Below are 21106 nucleotides of genomic sequence, written 5' to 3'. Positions count from 1 at the left end.
CCACCGCCCTTTGCTACCAGCACCACCATCAGCCACACACAAACCACCACCACCACTACCGTCCATCATCCACCATCACCACCACATCGATCATCAAAATCGATCTCCTATCTCTCTCCCATCTTCTGGTCGGAAACAAATCATTGATCTACATACCAATTTTCGATTTCTAGTTGAGCAGGTGCCATGAAAGACGATGGATTACAAAATCAGCCCATACCCTTCTTTTTAACTAGTTACAGGTTATTAATAGAAAGAACAACAATGTTGATGATGAAGGTGGGTGTTCGGTGATGAAGAACCCAGATCTGAAAAACCTCATCTGGACCGACCATCATCCTATTTCACTTTTTCAAAATCAACATATACCACCCACACAAACACCGTCTAGCCCTGATAAGCACATCTGAACACCAAAAACAAAAATTGCAACATAAAAATCTAAAAAAAAACATTAACCCATATAAACAACATTGTCATCACCTTAGTCCACCATCGCTTAAGAGAAAAAGAAAGGGATTGATACTTCAATTTTGAAGTCGGTTTCTTTCTGAGAAGAGTGCACACACAGAAAGCAAAAAAGAAACATTTAACCTGTTAGTCGACCTAAGGGGTGAAACTAAATTCTTTTATACAATTTGAAGGAAAAAAGGGAGAATGAAGCTGTGAATCTTGGTGAGTGTGGATCAATAATACAAAGTAAGAAAAGAGAGACCTGCAAATCATAGGGACTAATCTCAATTCTAACACCCTTGTGTTTGATAATCTAGATGAATTGAGACCACAAGTTCTCTTCTTCATTGATGAATTAATTTGCAGGTCCGAACCAATTTGTGTGTTCCTCTGTATTGCATACGATGCTTGGAGGCGGAGGTCTTTGTCACACCCCAAAACCACGAACGACGGAAACGTTCAGGGGTGGAGGACGTCATGTATAGTATCACAACAGTGTAATATAATAAACAAGCAACAACATCATCCATTGCATTATAAGTAAAGTTTTAATACATGTGTTCTTTCATTGTAGTAAGACACCAAAAATATACAATCAAAATAAAAGACGAGACTTGTCTGCTCCGTCTTCTCAAAACCTGGCCTCCGTACCTGTCTACTGATGACCTGAGAATACAAGTTATTTTGAAAGCGAGTATCAGCTTTAAAGCTGGTGAATTCATAAGTATATAAGTGTCATTGCCTTTGTTTTGTGAAAATCTGTTATGAAGGCCATGTAAAACGTTAAATGAAAATGTTGATGTACGTATGAAAAACCCTAGAAAATCCCTTATTTTCTATCAGTTTGAGATGTAGTATTCTACCAAGACCCGAATGTTTTGTAAGTATGAAGTGTAAAATGATAGTTTTTCCTTCTTTTGACTACTACATACAGTAACTAGTCTAACTCATCGCTTATGTGAATATATCACAAAATAAAGTAAATAGGAAAATATAACCATGAAAGTATTACTCTTGGGTTACCCGGGGATAACACAACATCGCTGACGCGAAAGATATAACCTAATGAACATCCGAAGATTGTTCAATTTAACCTCTGTGGCGAACAGTAGATTCCAGGAATGGTTAGTCCCGTAACTGACTTTACATCGATGTAGTCGAAGTAAATAACCTAATGAACATCCGAAGATTGTTCAATTAACCTCTGTAGCGAACGGTAGGTTCCAGGAATGGTTAGTCCTGTAACTGTCTCCTAATATATGTAATAACAACCCAATGAACATCTTAAGATTGTCCAATTAACCTCTGTGGCGAACAGTAGGTTCCGGGAATGGTTAGTCCCGTAACTGACTCTACCTTGCTATAAGCGAAATAGATAACCTAATGAACATCCGAAGATTGTCCAATTAACCTCTGTAGCGAACAATAGGTTCCAGGAATGGTTAGTCCCGTAACTGACTCCCGTTGAACTGGGATGGGCAGGACGATTTACTGAAGGTACTAATAATTCATCCTAATGAACCGAGGTTCAGATATTCATGTAAGTATACACAGGTCGATGTATCTACGTAAAGGTATTCATGTAATGTGTTCATGTAAGCGTGTTCATGTATCATGTAAGCATATGTAAAGGTACTCATGTATCAGGTAATGTACTAGTAAAGACTCATGAATGAACTGACTCTTGTGTGATTCCTTGTAATAGGAGTAATGTTTGATATCTTCAAATTATCCCTATGATAATTTACTGTAATATAACTGGTTGATCATGTAGGTTTATACACTCTTACTACTCAAGGGTGTGGGAAACTAAATGAAAAATGTAAACTATAACATCAATACATATATAAGAATATAAGTGTATATGCATAGTTTAGTTCAAGAATGAAAAATGGTTTTTGTAAAACATCTTATGGGTTTTGAACAATAATTAACAATGACTTGATGTCATTTTAATAAACATTTCAAGGGTAAAACATTTGGTAACAATGTGCTTTTAAGATGTAAAACCATTTCATGCATCACATTTTGTAGCATGTGAAATCTGTTAAATGACAAACACAGTTATAAAATACATATCAATGATTTAATAACATGTTTGTTTCTACTTGTATTCCCCCCCCCCATTAAAGCATTTAAAATCATTTAAAATATTGATTAGGGGTATGAACTCACCTGTAGTTGGTGATTGGGATGAACTGAACGGTATAGGATGGCTAGGTGTCAAGCGAGGACTTGTACACACACTACGATCCTAATGAACATATAATCACACATATATGCATTCAATTAGTCTTAAATCACTAATTGATAAAGTTAAGACATCCTAGACATAATAAGCACTTTATATAAGTGTTTTAAGCCGTAAGGATTGCATCTAAGCTATTGTGGGACAGGGTATTTGTGTTTAGGGTTTCCAAAGGACCCTATAAGTGAGTTTACTCCCCCTAAACCATCACACATGGATTTTACGGTTGTAAACTCTTGAGTTTACGGCCGTAAACTCCCAAACATGTGTGGTTGGTGTGTTTTGAAGTCCCAAATGCTTTATAGAATTATTCTAACTTGGTGGTTCCATTCTTGAAGGGGTTTAAGGTCTAGAAATACTCCAAATAGGAGTTTACAGCCCTGAGGCCAATCCCCTTAGAGTTTACGGCCGTAAACTCTAAGTATGGGGTGTTTTTGTTGTTTTCAAGTCTCTTGCTTTTGAAGGACATGTTCTAGACAATTGTTTAAGGAAAATGAGGACCCCAGGCACACTTTGGTGCCATTCTTTCATGTTTACGGCCCAAGAGCATTCTCTTGGCCGTAAACTCACTTTGCTAGGTGATTTGGATGAGTTTTGGCCCTTCAATTAAGTGGAAACAATTCCTTGTAAAGGTCTAGGGCTTTAGGTGTCATGAAAACACCCCTTTTGTCCATTTTTATGGAGTTTATGGCCTAAGATACACTTGGGCCGTAAACTCTGATTTGTTTGTGTTCTTTGATGTGTTTAATGCCTTACACTAAATGGGATCTAGTCTAGATAAAAGCCTTAAAGTGTTAGAGTCCTTAAAACACCATTTTGAGTGTGGAAAGGGAGTTTACGGCCTAAGAATCTCTTTGGCCGTGAACTCCCCAAACTTGGGTGATTTATGGATGTTTTCTTATTCCTAATATGCATACATAAGAGTCCTAAGCAGTTGTATAATACAAAGGTCGGTTTTGGCTTCGTTTCGGGAGTTTACCGCCCAAGAACACCTTGGGGAGTAAACTCCTAGATCTAATGATTTAGCCATCTAAATCATGTTATAAGCACATAATAAACATTCTAGCACTACTAGAAAAGGGTACTCACAATTTGGGATAAAACCCGAAGATCCGTCAGAGAGAAAATGGCTTTTCTCTTGTTGGAAATGTGAATAATGAATGAATTTGGTTCAGAAATCTATTTATAGTCCTGAAATATTTTTGGCAGAAAATATTTTTATTCCAGAAATGATCTCTAATATAATAGAGTGTTGGAATAATAGTGTTGCACAAAACCCTAGTGCACCCACTCTCCTGATATTTCCTGAAGTGTAAACCTTGAATTACTCAAACTTATGTGAAAAAGTTTGAAAATTAACAGTGACACTATAACTTCTATTGAAGTGATATAGATTGTACAGAATGGAAATTTCGGGTTGTCATAGTCTTACTGGGTGAGTGTGGATCGATAATACAAAGCAAAAAAAGAGAGTGAGAGAGCTGTGAAAACAGAAGAGGAAGAAGAACCTTCAATCGATTTTGGAGAGTAAGAGAGCTACGATCTTTTTTTCTTGTTTCTTTGGATCCCGTCGATTGAAGAAGCAGACGGTGGTGAAGGGAAAAATCGACAATGTTGGTGAAGGTAGAGAGGGTAAAATCCGGGTAAAGGGCAAAATCGAACCAGTTTTCCGGTATTTGAGGCATCTATGGCAAAAAAAAAAAAAAAAACGACTTTGGGCATAACCGGTTTTTTTGTGTAAAATTGAGGGCATTTATGACAAATACCCTTAAAATTTATTTTCAATTTATATCGTTTTTTATTTTGAAAAGTTACTTTCAATCCTTATTAATTAAATTATATATATATATATATATATATATATATATATATATATATATATATATATATATATATATATATATATATATATATATAAGTCGATTCACTTGTGATTCAAAAAAGAATTCGAGATCTTGAGATTCAACCTCAACCACATATTTCTCATTTACCGCTCTAACGTTTCAGCGTACCGGCAGCAGCGAGGTATACCTAATCATAAATAATTATATGATAGAGAGGTATAATCATATATAATTATATATATTTATACGTATATATCTAATCATAAATGATTATACATATATATATATATATATATATATATATATATCTGCTCACAGATTGAGTAATCATATATGATTATACATATATACATCTACCACCAGCTGACCCCACCACTGTCATCCCCGCCACTTCTACCACCGCCACCTCTGCCACTACCACCTCTTTTGCCACCAACTGTCATAATCATATATGATTATTCAATCTGTAATATATAAGAATAATATTCAAACCCTTATATATATATATATATATATATATATATATATATATATGTATATTATACATACTTATAAAGCTAACATTTTTCTTGAATATCATGCATTTGAAACCTCCATTCTTTTTTCCTTTCACCATATTCATTTGAAACTCCCAGGACTTTTCAATTTCTTTATAATAATAACTATAATTTGGTAATTAGGTTAAATAAATATCAAATCTAAAGTGTATTCATATATAAACTAAATTGCAATATTAAAATAATATCTTTAATTCTACTTATAAAATTATGTTTTTAACTTATAACATATTATAGTTAATTTATTAGTTTTAATATATTGTTGGATGTAAACCATTATCATTTTAAAGGTATAATTTTTGAACAATTTGTATAAAATACTTAAATTATTAATTAAAATATAACATTATACGTTCAACTTAAATATAAATTTTATTTAACTTAAACAACACAAAAATTATTTTATAAATAGTTAAAAGTGATAAATTGTAGTGTATTTATAATAATGATTGTAAGTTGGTTAATAAAGTTAAATAAATATCAAACCTAAAGTGTAATCATAAATAAACTAAATTTCAATTTTAAAATAATATCTTTACTTCTATTTATAAAGTTATGTCATTAAATTTTAACATATTATACTTAATTTATTAGATTTAAAATGTTGTTGCATGTAAACCATTATCAGTTTAAAGCTATAATTTTTGAATAGTTTGGACAAAATACTTAAATTGTTAATTTAAATATAACATTACAGTGTCAGCTTAAATATAAATTTCAGTTCCACTAAAAAAATCAAATAATATTTCGTAAATAGTTAAAGGTGATAAATTATAGTGATAAATGCAAAAACTAAACTGTAATATCAGTTTATCTAAAATATTTCCAAAATATATTTATATAATCGTTAAAATTTTTTAAATAAGAAGCTTAAAATAACTTATAATAACAATAGTTAAAAATAACTCTATATAAATGATTATATTGTTACCTTTAAAATAAAAAACTAATGTTTGATGTTTTAAATAATTATAATGATAGAAATTAAAACATTAAGCAAATAAAATTTAAAAAATTAGTTAAAAATAACAACTATAAATAATATTAAACCATATATAATATTTAATTTTATTGATGTGTAACTGGCAAGTAGAAGTCATTCAAACGATTGGTATTATGACGTTATAATAGATTTATATATTATCATATCAAAATAATCAATATATTATACGAATTATTATATTAAATTTAACAACAACGTTAGTGCTATATTTTAAAAATATATATTTCTAAATACTTCAATTATATAGGTGTTTCTGCGCATTACAATGTCAACTCAAATATAAATTTCACTTCCATTTAAAAAAACTAAAAAATATTTTGTAAACAGTTAAAAGTGATAAATTGCAGTGATAAAAGCAAAAACTAAATTGTAATCTCAATTTAACTAAAATATTTCTTAAATATATTTTTATAATCGTTAAAAGTTTCCAAATATGTAGCTTAAAATAACTTACAATAACAATAGTTAAAAACAACTCTATATAAATGATTATATTGTTAGTTTTAAAATAAAAAAAACGATGTTTGATGTTTTAAATAATTATAATGATAGAAATTAAAACATTAAACAAATGAATTTTATAAAATTATTTAACAATAAAAACAACTATAAATAACATCAAATCATATATTTTATTTAATTTTATTCATGTGTAACTCGCGGATAGAAGTTATTCAAACGATTGAGATTATGAAGGTATAATAAATGTATATATTATCATATAATTCAAAATAATCAGTATATTATATAAATTTAGTATATACAAATTATTATATCAAATTTAACAATGACGTTATTCTTATATTTAAAAAATCATATATTGGTAAGACTTCAACTATATAGGTGTTTCTGCGCAACGCGCGGGCATTCGCCTAGTATATATATATATATATATATATATATATATATATATATATATATATATATATATATACTTTTGAAAAATTTTGAAAAATTTGAAAAATTTTTAAAAATTTTGGTTGTGAAAATTGGATGTTACAAGTGATAACTGTGTTTTTCTAATATGTTTTTTGTTTGACGTTAATAATAATAAAAGAAACAAAAAGTGGCAGCACCGAAATGATTAATATTATATTTTTTACTAATTGCATATACAAAAATTAATCCGTTAGGTGCGGATGTGGTTGCGGCTGATACAATCACCTATCGTCTAAGGACAAGTCAAGCTAGCTTGACATGGCCACCTATCGTCTAAGGACAAGTAAGATATCAATATGAGCTTAATCAATCATAGAGAAAAAAGACATAAATTATTAACACGAGACTAATCTAACATAAAGAAAAAATTATGATATTTTTAACAAATTTATTTTTTATTTTGAAAAATTATTTTAGAGATTATAACATCAATAAAAAATGTACAAAATAAAGTTTAGAAATTAAATTATATACTTATAAATATTAAGATAAAAATAATTAGTTTAAACATAAAAGTAAAAATAAAATATCTTAATTGGCGTAAAAAAAGAAGGAAATTTGACGTTCCATCATCGTATTAGCCTATCATTAATTAAATATTATTATTTTAATTTTTTAATATCATACATACTTATAAAGCTAGCATTTTTTCTTGAATCTCATGCATTTGAAACCCCCATTTTTAACTTCCTCAACCCACATTCATTTGAAACTCCCTTTTTTAACTAATGCAACTCAAAAGATTTCTTAATTATGATTTAACACTCAAAAGTTTTATAACTTATATTATGTTTAATTAGCATTTAGTGAAAAGTTTACTATAAAAGGGCCAATATTTTGTGTCTTTTGTGTTATATAAAATTTTACATGTAAGAAAGATTTGAAGATATTGTGATTCAATAGTCTTCATATAGTTGAAGCATTCATGATCCAAATATGATGATTTGAAGAAATGGGTTATGTCGTATCTATGGTAATTGTAATATGATTTTTTCTTTCAACCAAAATAAATGAAGCTTTTCTATTCTTTCTTTATATTAACTTTCTCATTTAATCTTTATATGTCATTTGTGTGTATTACTCAATCTTGATTGTGACTCTCCAAACATCAATGTTTTGCTTGGAATATATCTTTCTGGTTCTTCATTTTCAAGAAAAATATTTTGATTGCAGGTTAGTGAATAATTGTCATCAAGTTTCTATGGTTGAATGGAATTAAATGAAGAAATAAGATTCATAAAATGGATATAGGTTTTTTTTGTTTGAGCAAAGTTGACGATTGTTAGTTTTTTTCTTTTGATTTAAATGTATGCTTATGTAACATCTTTATTTATATATTCAACAACCCAATGCTCTTATTTATTTGATTGTAGCTTTTCTATTTTGATTATGTTTATTTTCTATTATTTTTTTGTTGGGTTATCCTACACAACATATTTAAAAGATAACATAATTTTGAACATTTGATATGTAATTATGATAGACTTATCATGATATGTTCTTCATATGAAAGTAATTTATCCATATTACTACGACAAGAATTACATATGACATTTACGAATATATATATATATATATATATACATATATATATATATATATATATATATATATATATATATATATATATTATGTGATTTGTTTAACATGTATATGCACTTATTTATGTTATAAATTTATAATTAATAATTGAAGGATTAAAATGATGCATCAAAACCAATTATTAAACGAATATAATAATAATAATAATAATAATAATAATAATACATTTTCAAATACCGCATTCATTTGAAACTCACGCTACAACTCAAGAGTTTTCTAATTTATGTATATTTATTAGTTACAACTCAAGAGTTTTTAACTTATGATTGTTAATTAGTAATCACTAATAACTTTTATTTTCCTTTCTTTTATAATGTTATAAAGTTTTTCACATTAAAAACATTAATGTATTTGAAGAGATTTGTGATTTAAATACGAAGAGTTAATATAAATGTTATAATAGATGTTTTAGTGTTTTTATGTTATTAAAAGTTATAGTGTTTATTTTTCATATTTTTTTTATTATTCGTTGTATATTTATTTTTTGTAATACAAATTTTATAATAGATGTTTTTCTATTTTTATGTTACTAAAAGTTGCAGTTCATATTTTTGTTCATATGTTTTGTTACCCGTTATATTATCATTCATTTGATATATAATTTACACAATTTTAAACAGTTTATAAAATTATTAAATAATTGTATATATCACAATGACTTAAAAATAAAACTATAATGTTTAATAAAACTAATATGTTAACTATATGTTTGCTTTATTACTAGCCTTTTATTTCAAAGTAGAAATATTAAATAATAATTTGGTAAAAGTTATTATTTTAACTATATAATTTTATTCTCGCGCAACGCACGGGGATTCGCATAGTTTTATTGTATGACTTGAACAGCAGTGGTTTTGACTATCTTAAACGGTTTGCATCATGTTGTAGATAGAATTCCCCATATTCAACATTCTCGTGGTGTTGACAATCAAAACTCTTTTAGAGATATTTTCCGTCTAACTACACCAAATAACATGTTTCTTTCCTGAATTCCAATGACTTGATGCACATCAATGTATCATAAAGAGGCACATAAGATTTAGTCAAAACCCCGAAATGTTGATATCCGACAATTCCAAATATGCTACACCATTCGTTCCTAAGGAGTATCATGTGATGAGTAAATCAAGTATTTAGTTGCCCAGTATAATCGATGTAGTGACCATATTAGCAAATAGTCCGGTCTAGAGTAGTGAAAGTAACAAATCGTGGAACCTAATATGGTGGTGGTGAGTCATAATGTCCTTGTAGGAATTTAATACATATGCTTAAACCTAATGTTAACCTGGGAGGTGAAATTAGTGCCTATTGATTGGATAAAATAAATCCAAAATTCTGGAGGAATAGGAAAAACATTTTTATTTTATTTTATATTCTCTTGATGAAAGAAAACGTACAAAGAAAGGGACATAAATAGTCTCATAGTACCAAAAATAAAATCAATTAAATATAGGTGAGATAGACCCACAAGATAACGTAGAAAAATAAAAGATATTATGGAATCCAATAGAATACAATACTCCCCCTGAAGATGGAGCATGCAAATTTGCAATGCCAATCTCTTCAAGTAAGAAATGAAGATGTTGTGTTCCAAACCCCTTAGTTAGAAGGTATGCAACTTGCATCTTGCTGTCAATATGAAAGGGAATAGTCTCTTTAGACTCAACTCGTTCCCAAACAAAGAAACAATTCATCTCAACATGTTTGATTCGCTCGTGAAAAACCGGATTATTAGCAATGTGACGGGTTGCCTCGTTATCACAGAATAAAGACGTGGGAGATGAAATGGGAATTTACAATTCCCGGAGTAACCAACGAAGCCAAATAATTTCAGTGACTGTAGAACGAGAAATAGGAGATCCTCCTAGTGGAACAAAATACTCAGTTCGCGACCGTCTCATATAAGGGCACCCTAGCCAGTCAGAGTCACAAAAGGCAGTCAAAAAAGGAGCTCCTTCACGGGAGAGAAGAATGCCTTGGCCCGACGTAGCCTTTAAGTATCGAAGGACATGATAAGCTGCCTCCATGTGGTTATGTTGTGGGTATGCTACAAACTGGCTTAACACATTTACCAAATACATTGTATCTGACCCAGTGGCTTGAAGATAAAGGAGTCGAGCAATCAATCGATGATATAGATTTGCATCAACGCGTGCTTCATTCTCCCCTTTGTTTAACTTCAAACCTTCTTCAATGGGAAACGAACTTGGTTTGCAACCCAACATTCCACTATCCTTTAAAATGTGCAACATATATTTGCGTTGACTTAGAACTAAACCTTCATTTATCTTGGCTAACTCAATCCCAAGAAAAAACTTCAAAGGACCAAGATTTTTGTAACACCTCAAATTTTTAAACCAAATATTTCGATTTTTAAAACTTCCAAAAACAGAGTTTACAACCACATCGAATGCAAATCATTTCAAAACATAAGTGTCCTAGCTAGCAGAGTACAAAAGATCATGTCCCAACAATAAATTCCCAGTTCGTGTATACAATTAGACCTTCGCCTTCCCGCAGTCCTGTGAAGTACCTGCCACATACAAATCAACATCAGTAAGCACGAAGCTTAGTGAGTTCCCCAAGACACCACACACAACATATCATAAAAATAAACTACTATGGGTTATTAGCAACCCTGAGACTATCAACAGTCCCGATGAGCTAATAATATGCTCGAGAGGTTATCCGCAACCCCAAGTTGGCTAACAGCAGCCCCAGCACGACAATCATCAAATCAACACGTAACACAACATAATATAACGTAACAGCTAGACCCAGTTGGTCATAATATTACAAATATCCTACCATACATGTAAGAGAAAGCGAGGAGACTCACCTGATACTGATGACACAAAAACCTAGCACCTGAACTGCTGGATCTAGACACCGCCTATTCAACCAAATAAATTACCCTTAATTAATAATTAAGTTCCATAACCAAATCATGAATCCAAGTCCACAGCTAAGCCCACTAAGGGAAAAAATGACAATTTTGCCCCTCCCTAGGTCCAATCAAAACTTTTGACCTAAAGTCAAAATCAACAAAAGTCAACCGAAGTCAACACCTAACGAGTATGTTGGGCGTACACCTCCCTATGTTGGGCGTACTGTTGGCTATGCATGTGAAGGGGAATTGCATATCTACATTGCACGTAGCTAGGAGTATGCCCGACGTACTCCTCGGGCCTCTATTTCTCAGTTCTTTTGGTCTTAATCTGTTAAGACAAATACTCAAACTACAGATTTGAGTTAATCAAGGTCTCTTAATCCACAAATTCGTGGGATTTAAGCCTTTGCATGGCTAGGAGAGGCTAGAACAACATGTCATTCATTCTAAGGTGCTTTACTCATGCATGGAGTCAAATGAAGGATCAAGCAACCATTTTTATTGATCTACGAGAGCCTAAACTCTCTAAAGAGTCTTAACTTCGAAAAGATCGAAACTTTGGGGACTTAAACTCAAATATTGCACTAAAAGAGATCTAAGAGAATACTATCCAAGGTACAAGCTTTATACCTGGAAATGATGCATAAAGATGGGTGGTTTCTTGATCTCTAAGTTGGATGACACCTCCTTCTTCTTCTAACTTCCTTCTTACACTACAAGAGCCAAGAAACAACCACTTTAATCTTACACAATCACACCCACAAGCCCACACTCGAGATTTAGGGTTAAGGAAAGGTTGGAGGCTGATAAAGGTGGCTAGAAATGAGGCCACCACGTTCCTTAAATAGGGACATAAGAATAATTAGGGTTTGCAAAGTGAACCTAGTATGCCCAACGTACTAGGTGGCCTTCACGATCCTTCTTAGTGCATGTAACAGGCGGAGTACACCGCGCGTACTCGGATGACTTGGGCTTCTTTGTTTTAGGCTTCAGTTTTGGGCCATGTTGGTCCATCTGGATTTTATGGTTGGGCTGTCGTGACTTGTTGGAATTTCTTGGGTGCAGGCTAACGAAAGGAATTAGGCCCAATTTGGAATATTGGGCCATATTTGGACCTTAGATGCTTATTTTGGATTTTGGGCCTTTGGTCATCTAGTTTGTGCCTTAGCCTTGGGACAAGCTTGAGGAAGGATAAAAAGATCTTTTATCCCAATTTGGATTCATAATGTGATTCAGGGGCTAGTTGTTAATGGGTTGTCATTTGTGGTATTTGATAGCACGTGGATTTTAGCGGATCTGTAGTTAGAGATTATTCACGGGATCAACTGTTGATAGGGGTGTTGTCTTGATATTGACAGTTCGGGGATCTGACAGCCAACAGCCAGGGATCCTCTGTGTGATTTGGTAGTACGAGGCGAGTTCTCCTCACTATACTCTCGGGTCGATGGCACCAATGTTGGACTTTTGGATTGTTATCTTGGTTTATCGTGTGATTGTACGTTCTAGTGATCTGTTAGATCAGTATTTTGGTAGATAGGATGTTGTTATGTTGTAGTGATATGTTAGATCGGTATCCTGGTTGATAGGATGATGTTATGCCCATTGATCTATAAGATCTATCTGTTTGTTTATTGGCTAGTTATATGTATGTTGTATGTGTCAACAGGGTTTGTGTGTGGTTGGGTTGAGGCGGTCCTACTTTGTGCTGAAGGCCAACAGACCAAGGGTGACCCTAATAGACTGAAGGCCTGCAAGGTGGACCAGTCAGGCCGAAGGCCGGGAGAACGGCCCAGACAGGTTGAAGGCTTGGTGAGGTGGTCCAGACATGCTGAAGGTTCTATGAGCGGTCCAGACAGGTTGAAGGCCCGGTGAGGCAGTCCAGACGGGCTGAAGGCTCTATATGCATGTTGTTTGTTGTGCTTATTATGATTATGTGTTTGTGTTGGTACTTTGGGGGAAACTCACTAAACTTTGTGCATACAGTTTTTGTGGTTTATGGTCTCAGGTATTTCAAAGAATCATGGCAAGGCAAAGGCATGAGCATACACATCCTGATTTTTATGTCATTGATCTTCGGAGGCAGTTATTTATAAATAATGTTTTGAGAATACTATTGTTTAAACCTCTTTATTAGAAAAAGGGTTGTTTTGAAAAGTTTAAAATTTGTTGAAAATTTTGGAATGTTACAAGTTGGTATCAGAGCCTTGGTTTGAATGAATTGGAGGAACACTCGTGTCAATCCAGACTCAAACTAAGGAAATAGATTTTATAAATGATTTTCAAATTTTTTTCAAAATAATCAAGGAGTATGCGATGTGTACGATCAGTCGGAGCCAGTAAGTAGACCCCAAATTACCACACTGTTATTTGACCTTGTGATATGATAGAATAACATGCTAGTGATAGGTTAGGGATCTTCAGAAATTGCATGAGAGAATTTTCTGAATATATGATGCCTTATCTCATATAGAATCCCTGATCGATTGTTTTATGACTCTTTCGCGTGTGAGGAATGATTAGCCACTCTTGAGAGAGTGAGGTCAAGGCAAAGGTGTGCTCGAGATGCTAGGAGTTTGAGATTGAGAATTTATATGAGGATCTGTCTGATTTTATTGCATTTTAGTGCTAGTCGGCTCCTCCGCTCAAATGCTGCTTGCTTTGTGCTATGTGGGGCCTGTGTCGATGAGGGTTAACCATCAAATGAATATGTTAAGTTACATGCTATGAAGGTTAAATAATCTCATAATGAAGGACTTGGACCTACTATGCAACTCTTGTCTGAGTCTAACCGTTGTAGGGTTGAGTCCTTTAGCAAAGGATTATTTAAGCTTTATTGCATGTAATTGTATTCATGAAGAGGTTAGCTGACATTGGTAGGGGTTATTCAGCAGCTGATGGCAGAGGAGGTGTGTGTAGAATCCCAGGAGAGTTTAGGAAGTTTTTTTAGTGCGGTTGTTTTGTTGTGAAGCAGGTTTTGGGAGTATTTTTGGATAGGTCTTAGAGCACTTGAGATGATCCTTGAGGAAAAGTATGGGTAGGTATGGAAGGTAGTATTGGTCCTGTACTATTGGAATCACAGGATCCATACTCGAATCAAGGAGAGTCTCAGGGATTCTAAGGTCTGGTCGGGGTGATGGCATGGTGGGATACCATGACTCGTGGCAGTGGTTCGGTACGTGTTGATCTTTTGGCTATGGTTTCTAGGCGTGAGAATGGGTCTGGTATTTGTCTGGGCCCCAGTAGCGATATCAGTTTAGGTTGAATGGATCAGACCTAGATGAGTATGTTGGTTTGGAGGTCTCGAGGGTTTTGTTCGAGGTCGTGCTTTGAGTCGCAAGATTCCAGAAGGAAGCGGTGGTTATGATCGACTTAGAGGTTTCAGCTGGAAGTTGAGTGGTTGATTAGCAGATTGGATTGTCGCTATCTGTGGAAAGGATCGTGAACTTTTAGTCTTTGAGTTCGGAGGAGTGAACAGGCTTGTGACATTCAAAGTTAGGTTGTAAAATCCGCTTGGGGGTCTGTTGGTCACAATTGTTGGCGAAGGTATGTCAGCGCCAGTACGTGCAGGTGGATTGATGTGGTATGGGTACTTTGTGATACGATCAAGGGCCCGAATTCTTGGGATATAGGAAATCCAGGTGCCAGATTGTCATTTGGGATTGCAGGCAAGGAGTGTATGTTTGGATCATAAATCGATAGTTCTTTATGCTTTTGTGTGAAACCTTTAATTCTAAGTGGTTATAATTAGGAATTTTAGAGGTCTTCGACTGAAATTTAGGATTCTCTTGGGATTCATTTGATCCGTATCGGGAGGATCATTATGAGTATATTATTCATTCCAGGGTCAGGTATGGTTGTACCTAGTTGAGCCGGTTGGCATCATTTTTGGTTTTAACACCAGTGGATGGTGGTTGAGCCCTAAGTGGGGGAGAACTAGGATTCTTGGGTGGAGTATCAGTCATTGAGGGATTTTTTAGTTCACTGTTTGGATTGCTAATTTCATATTAGGTTGGGCAAATGTCGATCAGTGAATCATTTCTAGGGACGGGTATGTTCAGTTCCGGTTGGTTTTTGGTTCTCTAGATTAAGTGTCAATTCGTCTTCGATCGTTGGTCTTTTCAATCATCATTCAACGGAGGGTCTCTGAAAATTCAAGTTGGGACGGTTAAATTTCAGAGGGTGGGTCGACCTACCATCAAGTTTTGTATGTCCTATGTTCCTTTGGTCCTTGGGTATGTTTACCCTTAATGGTGGAGTGGAACTTGGTTCATAGCACACTCAGGTTTTGGTAACTTTCGGGATCACCTTGGAAGTCTTCTCGATCTAGTTTCGTATTGGTGGAATTTGTTCAGTCTCAATCAAGTATGGGATCTTGTTTATACCGATCATGAGGATGTCTTCTGTTATGGATTGAGGTGGTGTTTTGATTAAACTCTGGTATTTCTCCCTGTTTGGATGAGGTTATGGGTTCCCTAATGATGTGCATTGTGGTAAATTTATATATAATGTCGTGAGGGGCGTATGTGAGCTGGGCAAGATAACATTGGAGCACTTGGTTCGAATTATGTTCACAGTTCTGTTGGGCTATATCTTTTGAATTGGATCAATAGTTCGACCATTATCCTATTCTTGGGTCGTGCGCGACCATCTTTTCGTAGGGTTTTGTTTTTGTGGCAGCATTGTTGTGCTCGGATGGCGCCGTGAGGGACGTTGATTAGGTTCCTTCAAGGAAATGGAATGAGGTGAGTTTAGGCTCAGAATGTTAGGCGAATGATGTAATGACGCCTAGGTAGGTATGGTGTCGGGAGAATTCCAGTCATAGGCTGTGGGCCTAGTAATCATGATTTTTTTATTTCACCTGCTGGTGGTACTTTCGATGTTGACCGTTGATTGGAGTCGGGATACTCACAATAAGATGGTTTGGATAAAGGGAGTCGTAAGGGTTGTAGGGAGTATTAGTCAGGTATCAGAAAGTCTATGTGGGATGTATGCATTAATTCCGGTTGTTCGCAAGCTGTTGTTAGGGTTTTGATTTTCAAGTTGGGAACTAGTTATGAGGTCGCAAGTCATGAATTTCTTTATGAATGTCTCGAGTGGTTTTCCAGGTGGGGGTACACCTGAGTGGATAGGGGTTGGATGCAATGCGAAATTTTTTGGATTGATCATCTCTGCTCATTAGAGAAATGGTCAGTAATGGCAGGGCAGAGAATCAAGGGTTATTTAAGGTTGTGGTACATCATATGGATTTGGATTTGGGTGAAGTTCATGATCGGTATGATTTGAGGATCATATCTGCATGTCAAAAGCATCAGCTGGAGGGTTCTGGATTTAGCTTATGTGTTTGTTCCCTGGAACGGTTCTACCTGTGTGAAGGTCGGGCAAGTTATGGGGCTTCAGAATCATAGCAACAACATATCGGTACGACAGTTAAAGAAATCAATATCTTGTATCTCATTCAGTTCATGGAATTGGTATCATCAGGAGTTGAATAGATACTTTTTTATGGATAAGTGTCATGGATTTAACATTGGTTCAGTATGGGCGGTCTGTCAGGGAGTCAGACCAATTCGAGACTTTAGATTTCAGGTAAAGTAGGTTGGGTTCCTACATAGGATTATGGATTCGTCTCATTCATGTTGGAAAATTATGTTGGGTTGGTTGTCCTAGGAAGGTCGTTGTACATTCAAGGTTGTTTTTATGTCCCTCGGGATGTCGTGTATGCAGGGGACGGTAAGGAATGATTTCGAGGACAAAATCAAATTTAAGTAGGGGAGAGTTGTAACACCCGGTTTCAAATTGCTTCATTATTTGGGTCCGTGGCCCGATCATCAGTTATCATAAGGTTTGGGACCTTGGGGAAGAAATAATTTGGCCCTTATTGGATAAGGGTGTTAAAGTCTAAGTTATCTAAGTGTTCGATTGTGTTTCGGAGCCCAATGACATAATCGTAATTTGTTAATTCAGTCCTTTATGAATGATGGGTTTGGTTCGGGGAGTTTTAAGGCTAAAGTGAGTTGTCGGAAGCATAAGGCTTATCGTCACCTTTCCGTGAATATAAAGTTCGTCGGAAACGGTCTTAGATCGAGGAAGTTATGGTCTTCAGTATGTTTTAAGGTTTAAGAGGGAACCCTAGTACGCGGGGTGTACAACAAGTTACGCTTGGCATACTAGCTGAGAAGCTAGTACACGGGGCGTACCTCTGGTGTACACTTAGCATACTAGTGGGTAAGAATCGCGGGGCAATAGCCTCGTACGTTGGGCGTACAAGGGGGAGGATGGAAAACTCTAATTTTCGTGTTTGTACCCCATATAAGCTTTATGATACCCCTTTTTGATCATTTATAAGCCAACCTCCATACTCTAAAAACTCTAATTCTACCCTTAGCCCTTGTTTGGCGATCTTGAAGCTCTTGTGAGGTTTTGTGGAGAGTTTTGTGGATCTAGAAGAAGTAGGAGGAGCTTGAAGACTTGTTCTTTGAAGAAAAGCTTTGAGACCTAGCATTAGCATCTCCTTTTGGTGGCTAGGGAGGTATAAATTCCAAACCTTGCTCTTTCATTTCATGGATCTTCTTCTTAGTTCATTTTGGTCATTTTGGACTCTTTTGGTTGATGAATGGGAGTTAAAGTGGTTTTGAAGCTTGTAAATTGTAGATTTGGATATATGATGGGTTCCTTGGGCATAAAGGAGCAAACTTTATGTTGGTTTTTGTTCTATGCATGTATTAAGCTCCTTTGAGCTCTAGAGTGCCATTTAGCCATGCATGCACATAAAGTTGGCAACTTTATGTGATTAACCACCTTGGGGAAGTCAGATCGGAGTTTGGATCCAAGTGTTAATGGATTAAGTGATAATATGGAAAGATGGCCATGGCTGGTGAGTACGCTGGGCGTACAAGTATGTACGTTGTGCGTACAAGCCTTCCAAGTTGTATGTTGAGCATACATGTTGAGTACGCCCTGCGTACTCAGCTGACATGGGCTTCTTCATTTTGGGCTTGGTTGTTTTGGGTCATGTTGGCCATCTGGATTTTATGGTTGGACTGTCATGACTTATTGGACTTTCGTGGGTGTAGGCCCATGAAAGGAATTGGGGCCAATTTGGAAAATTGGGCTATATTTGGACCTTAGATGCTTATTTTGGATTTTGAGCCTTTGGTCATCTAGTTTGGGCCTTGGCCTTGGGGAAAGCTTCAGGAAGGGTAAAAAGGTCTTTTACCCCAATTTTTTTTCTCATAGCATGAGTGAGGGGCTAGATGTTAATGGGTTGTCATTTGTGGTATTTGATAGCGCGTGGATTTTAGTGGATCTGCAGTCAGAGATTATTCATGGGATCAACTATTGATGGGGTGTTGTCTTGATATTGATAGTTCGGGGATCTGTCAGCCAGCAGCCAGGGATTGTCTGTGTGATTCGGTAGTGCGAGGTGAGTTGTACTCACTATACTCTCGGGTCGAAGGCACCAATTTCGGACCTTTGGATTGTTATCCTGGTTTATCTTGTGATTGTATGATGTAGTGATCTGTTATATCGGTATCCTGGTGGATAGGATGTTGCTATGTTGTAGTGATATGTTAGATCGGTATATTGGTAGATAGGATGATGATATGCCTAGTGACCTGTAAGATATGTTTGTTTGTTTATTGGGTAGTTATATTTATTTAGTATGTGTCGACATGGTTTGTGTGTGGTTGGGTTGAGGCAGTCCTACTTTGTGCTGAAGGCCAATAGACCCAGGGCGGCCCGGATAGACTAAAGGCATTTGAGGCGGACCAGTCAGGCTGAAGGCCTGGACAACGGCCCAGACAGGCTGAAGGCCCTGTGAGGGGGTCCAAACATGTTGGATGTTTTCTGAGCGGTCCAGACAGTCTGAAGGCCCAATGAGGCAGTCCGGACAGGCTGGAGGCTCTGTATGTATGTTGTTTATTGTGGTTGTTATGATTATCTGTTTGTGTTGGTACTTTAGGGGAAACTCACTAAGCTTCGTGCTTACAATTTTTGTGGTTTATGGTTTCACGTATTTCAGAGAATCGTGGCAAGGTGAAGGCGTGAGCGTACACATCCTGATTTTTATGTCATTGATCTTGGGAGGCACTAATTTATAAATAATGTTTTGAGAACACTATTTTGTAAACATCTTTATTAGAAAAAGGGTTGTTTTGAAAAGACAAAACTGTAAATTTGGTCCTCGTGGTTTGCAAAAACCTTTGGATGAGGTCCAAAAAGTTTTTGGCTTGCACCGAAGGTCCAAAATCAAAGTTTTTCATTGTTTTTGGTCCAAAAAAACTTGAAAAGTCGATTTTACCCTTTTTAATTTCTTTTTTCTATTTTCTTTATTGTTTTTGGTATTTAAATAATTAAAAAAAATAAAAAATAAAATAAAAGGCGTTCGATTCCAACATCGACTCTCAAACCCTAAATTCAAATCCCAATTCTTCAAATTATCAATTCTACGATTCTTCAACTCTTCAATCTTCTCCTGAGGGGACTTTGATCGAGCCATGGATTCTTCTTTATCTTCATACTTCGATGAATTGCACATCTTCAACTTCTTTTTCTTCTTCTTCATTTTCTTTTTATTCTCTCCGCCTTGTTCTGCATTTCCCGACTTGGATAATGAACTACACAGCTTCAATTTCTTCTTCTCTACATCACCATTCTCAATCAGACGCTCCTTTCTCTTCTTTCTGTCACTGGTCATTAATCCCTTACCTTTCTTATCCCCAACCTTCCATACATTCTTTCTCCTGTACAACATCTTCTCGAATCGATAACAGTAACCTCTGTTTGCGAATACGCGGTTAGATCCCAATGGCCTTTCTCCTCCTCCTCAACATGTCCAGTCACCTTCAACTCTCGATTGACATCCTTTGCTGTACGTCGATTGCTCAAAGTCAACGGAAATGGCGACAGCGACGGCGGTGGCGAGGAAACCCTGTCCTTTCCAACAGGCACGTTCTGAACATTCGAATTTGTAGAAACAATACAGATTCTAGGGCACTGTTGCTTCCTACAGCTCTTTTTCCTTTTAATTCTCGATAAATCCTGAAATTCTCCCATCTGAAACAGCTCCGATAGTACATTATTCATCACTTCACGACCTTGGATAGCTCCACTATCATCCCGTTTGTCAAGTTTGGGTCTTTTATCGGGAAGCGAAGGATCCGTCGACGTTTGGGGATCAATTTTGTCGAGGGTATTGGAGAGGAAGTGCTCGAGGTTGATGTTATCGGAGTCTGGATATCCTCTGGATGAACGAAGGCGGTTTAGCCATTTGGATGACTTGGAGCAGAGCATTGGTTGTGGACGAGGAGAAGATTGAAGAGTTGAAGAATCGTAGAATTGATAATTTGAAGAATTGGGATTTGAATTTAGGGTTTGAGAGTCGATGTTGGGAAGAAGTAGCTAAGCTGGATTCATTGGTGAGAAGACGAAAGAAAGAGAAAAGAGAGTACACGTGGAATCGAACGCCTTTTATTTTTTTTTATTTTTTTTAATTATTTAAATACCAAAACAATAAAGAAAATAGAAAAAAGAAAATAAAAGGGCATAATCGTCTTTTTAAGTTTTTTT

At 35.3% G+C, this 21106-nt stretch overlaps 1 protein-coding gene across 1 annotated transcript; it reads right to left on the bottom strand.

Moving 5' to 3' along the window:
* Positions 1-20233: 20233 nt before the first annotated feature.
* On the bottom strand, positions 20234-20830 carry LOC128134213 (uncharacterized). Its single transcript, XM_052771690.1, has one exon. It carries the CDS (start codon positions 20828-20830, stop codon positions 20234-20236), a length of 597 nt encoding a protein of 198 aa, XP_052627650.1.
* Between the last annotated feature and the right edge of the window lie 276 nt (positions 20831-21106).

The sequence above is a fragment of the Lactuca sativa genome, chromosome 5, assembly GCF_002870075.4.
Source record: "Lactuca sativa cultivar Salinas chromosome 5, Lsat_Salinas_v11, whole genome shotgun sequence".
In the NCBI taxonomy this organism is placed as follows: Eukaryota; Viridiplantae; Streptophyta; class Magnoliopsida; order Asterales; family Asteraceae; genus Lactuca; species Lactuca sativa.
The sequence above is the reverse complement of the archived record's forward strand: the minus strand, read 5'-3'. Positions and strand labels throughout refer to the sequence as shown.

Excerpts from the sequence above, each read along its gene's own strand:
- LOC128134213 (XM_052771690.1), bottom strand. The coding sequence starts at position 20,830 with ATGCTCTGCTCCAAGTCATCCAAATGGCTAAACCGCCTTCGTTCATCC.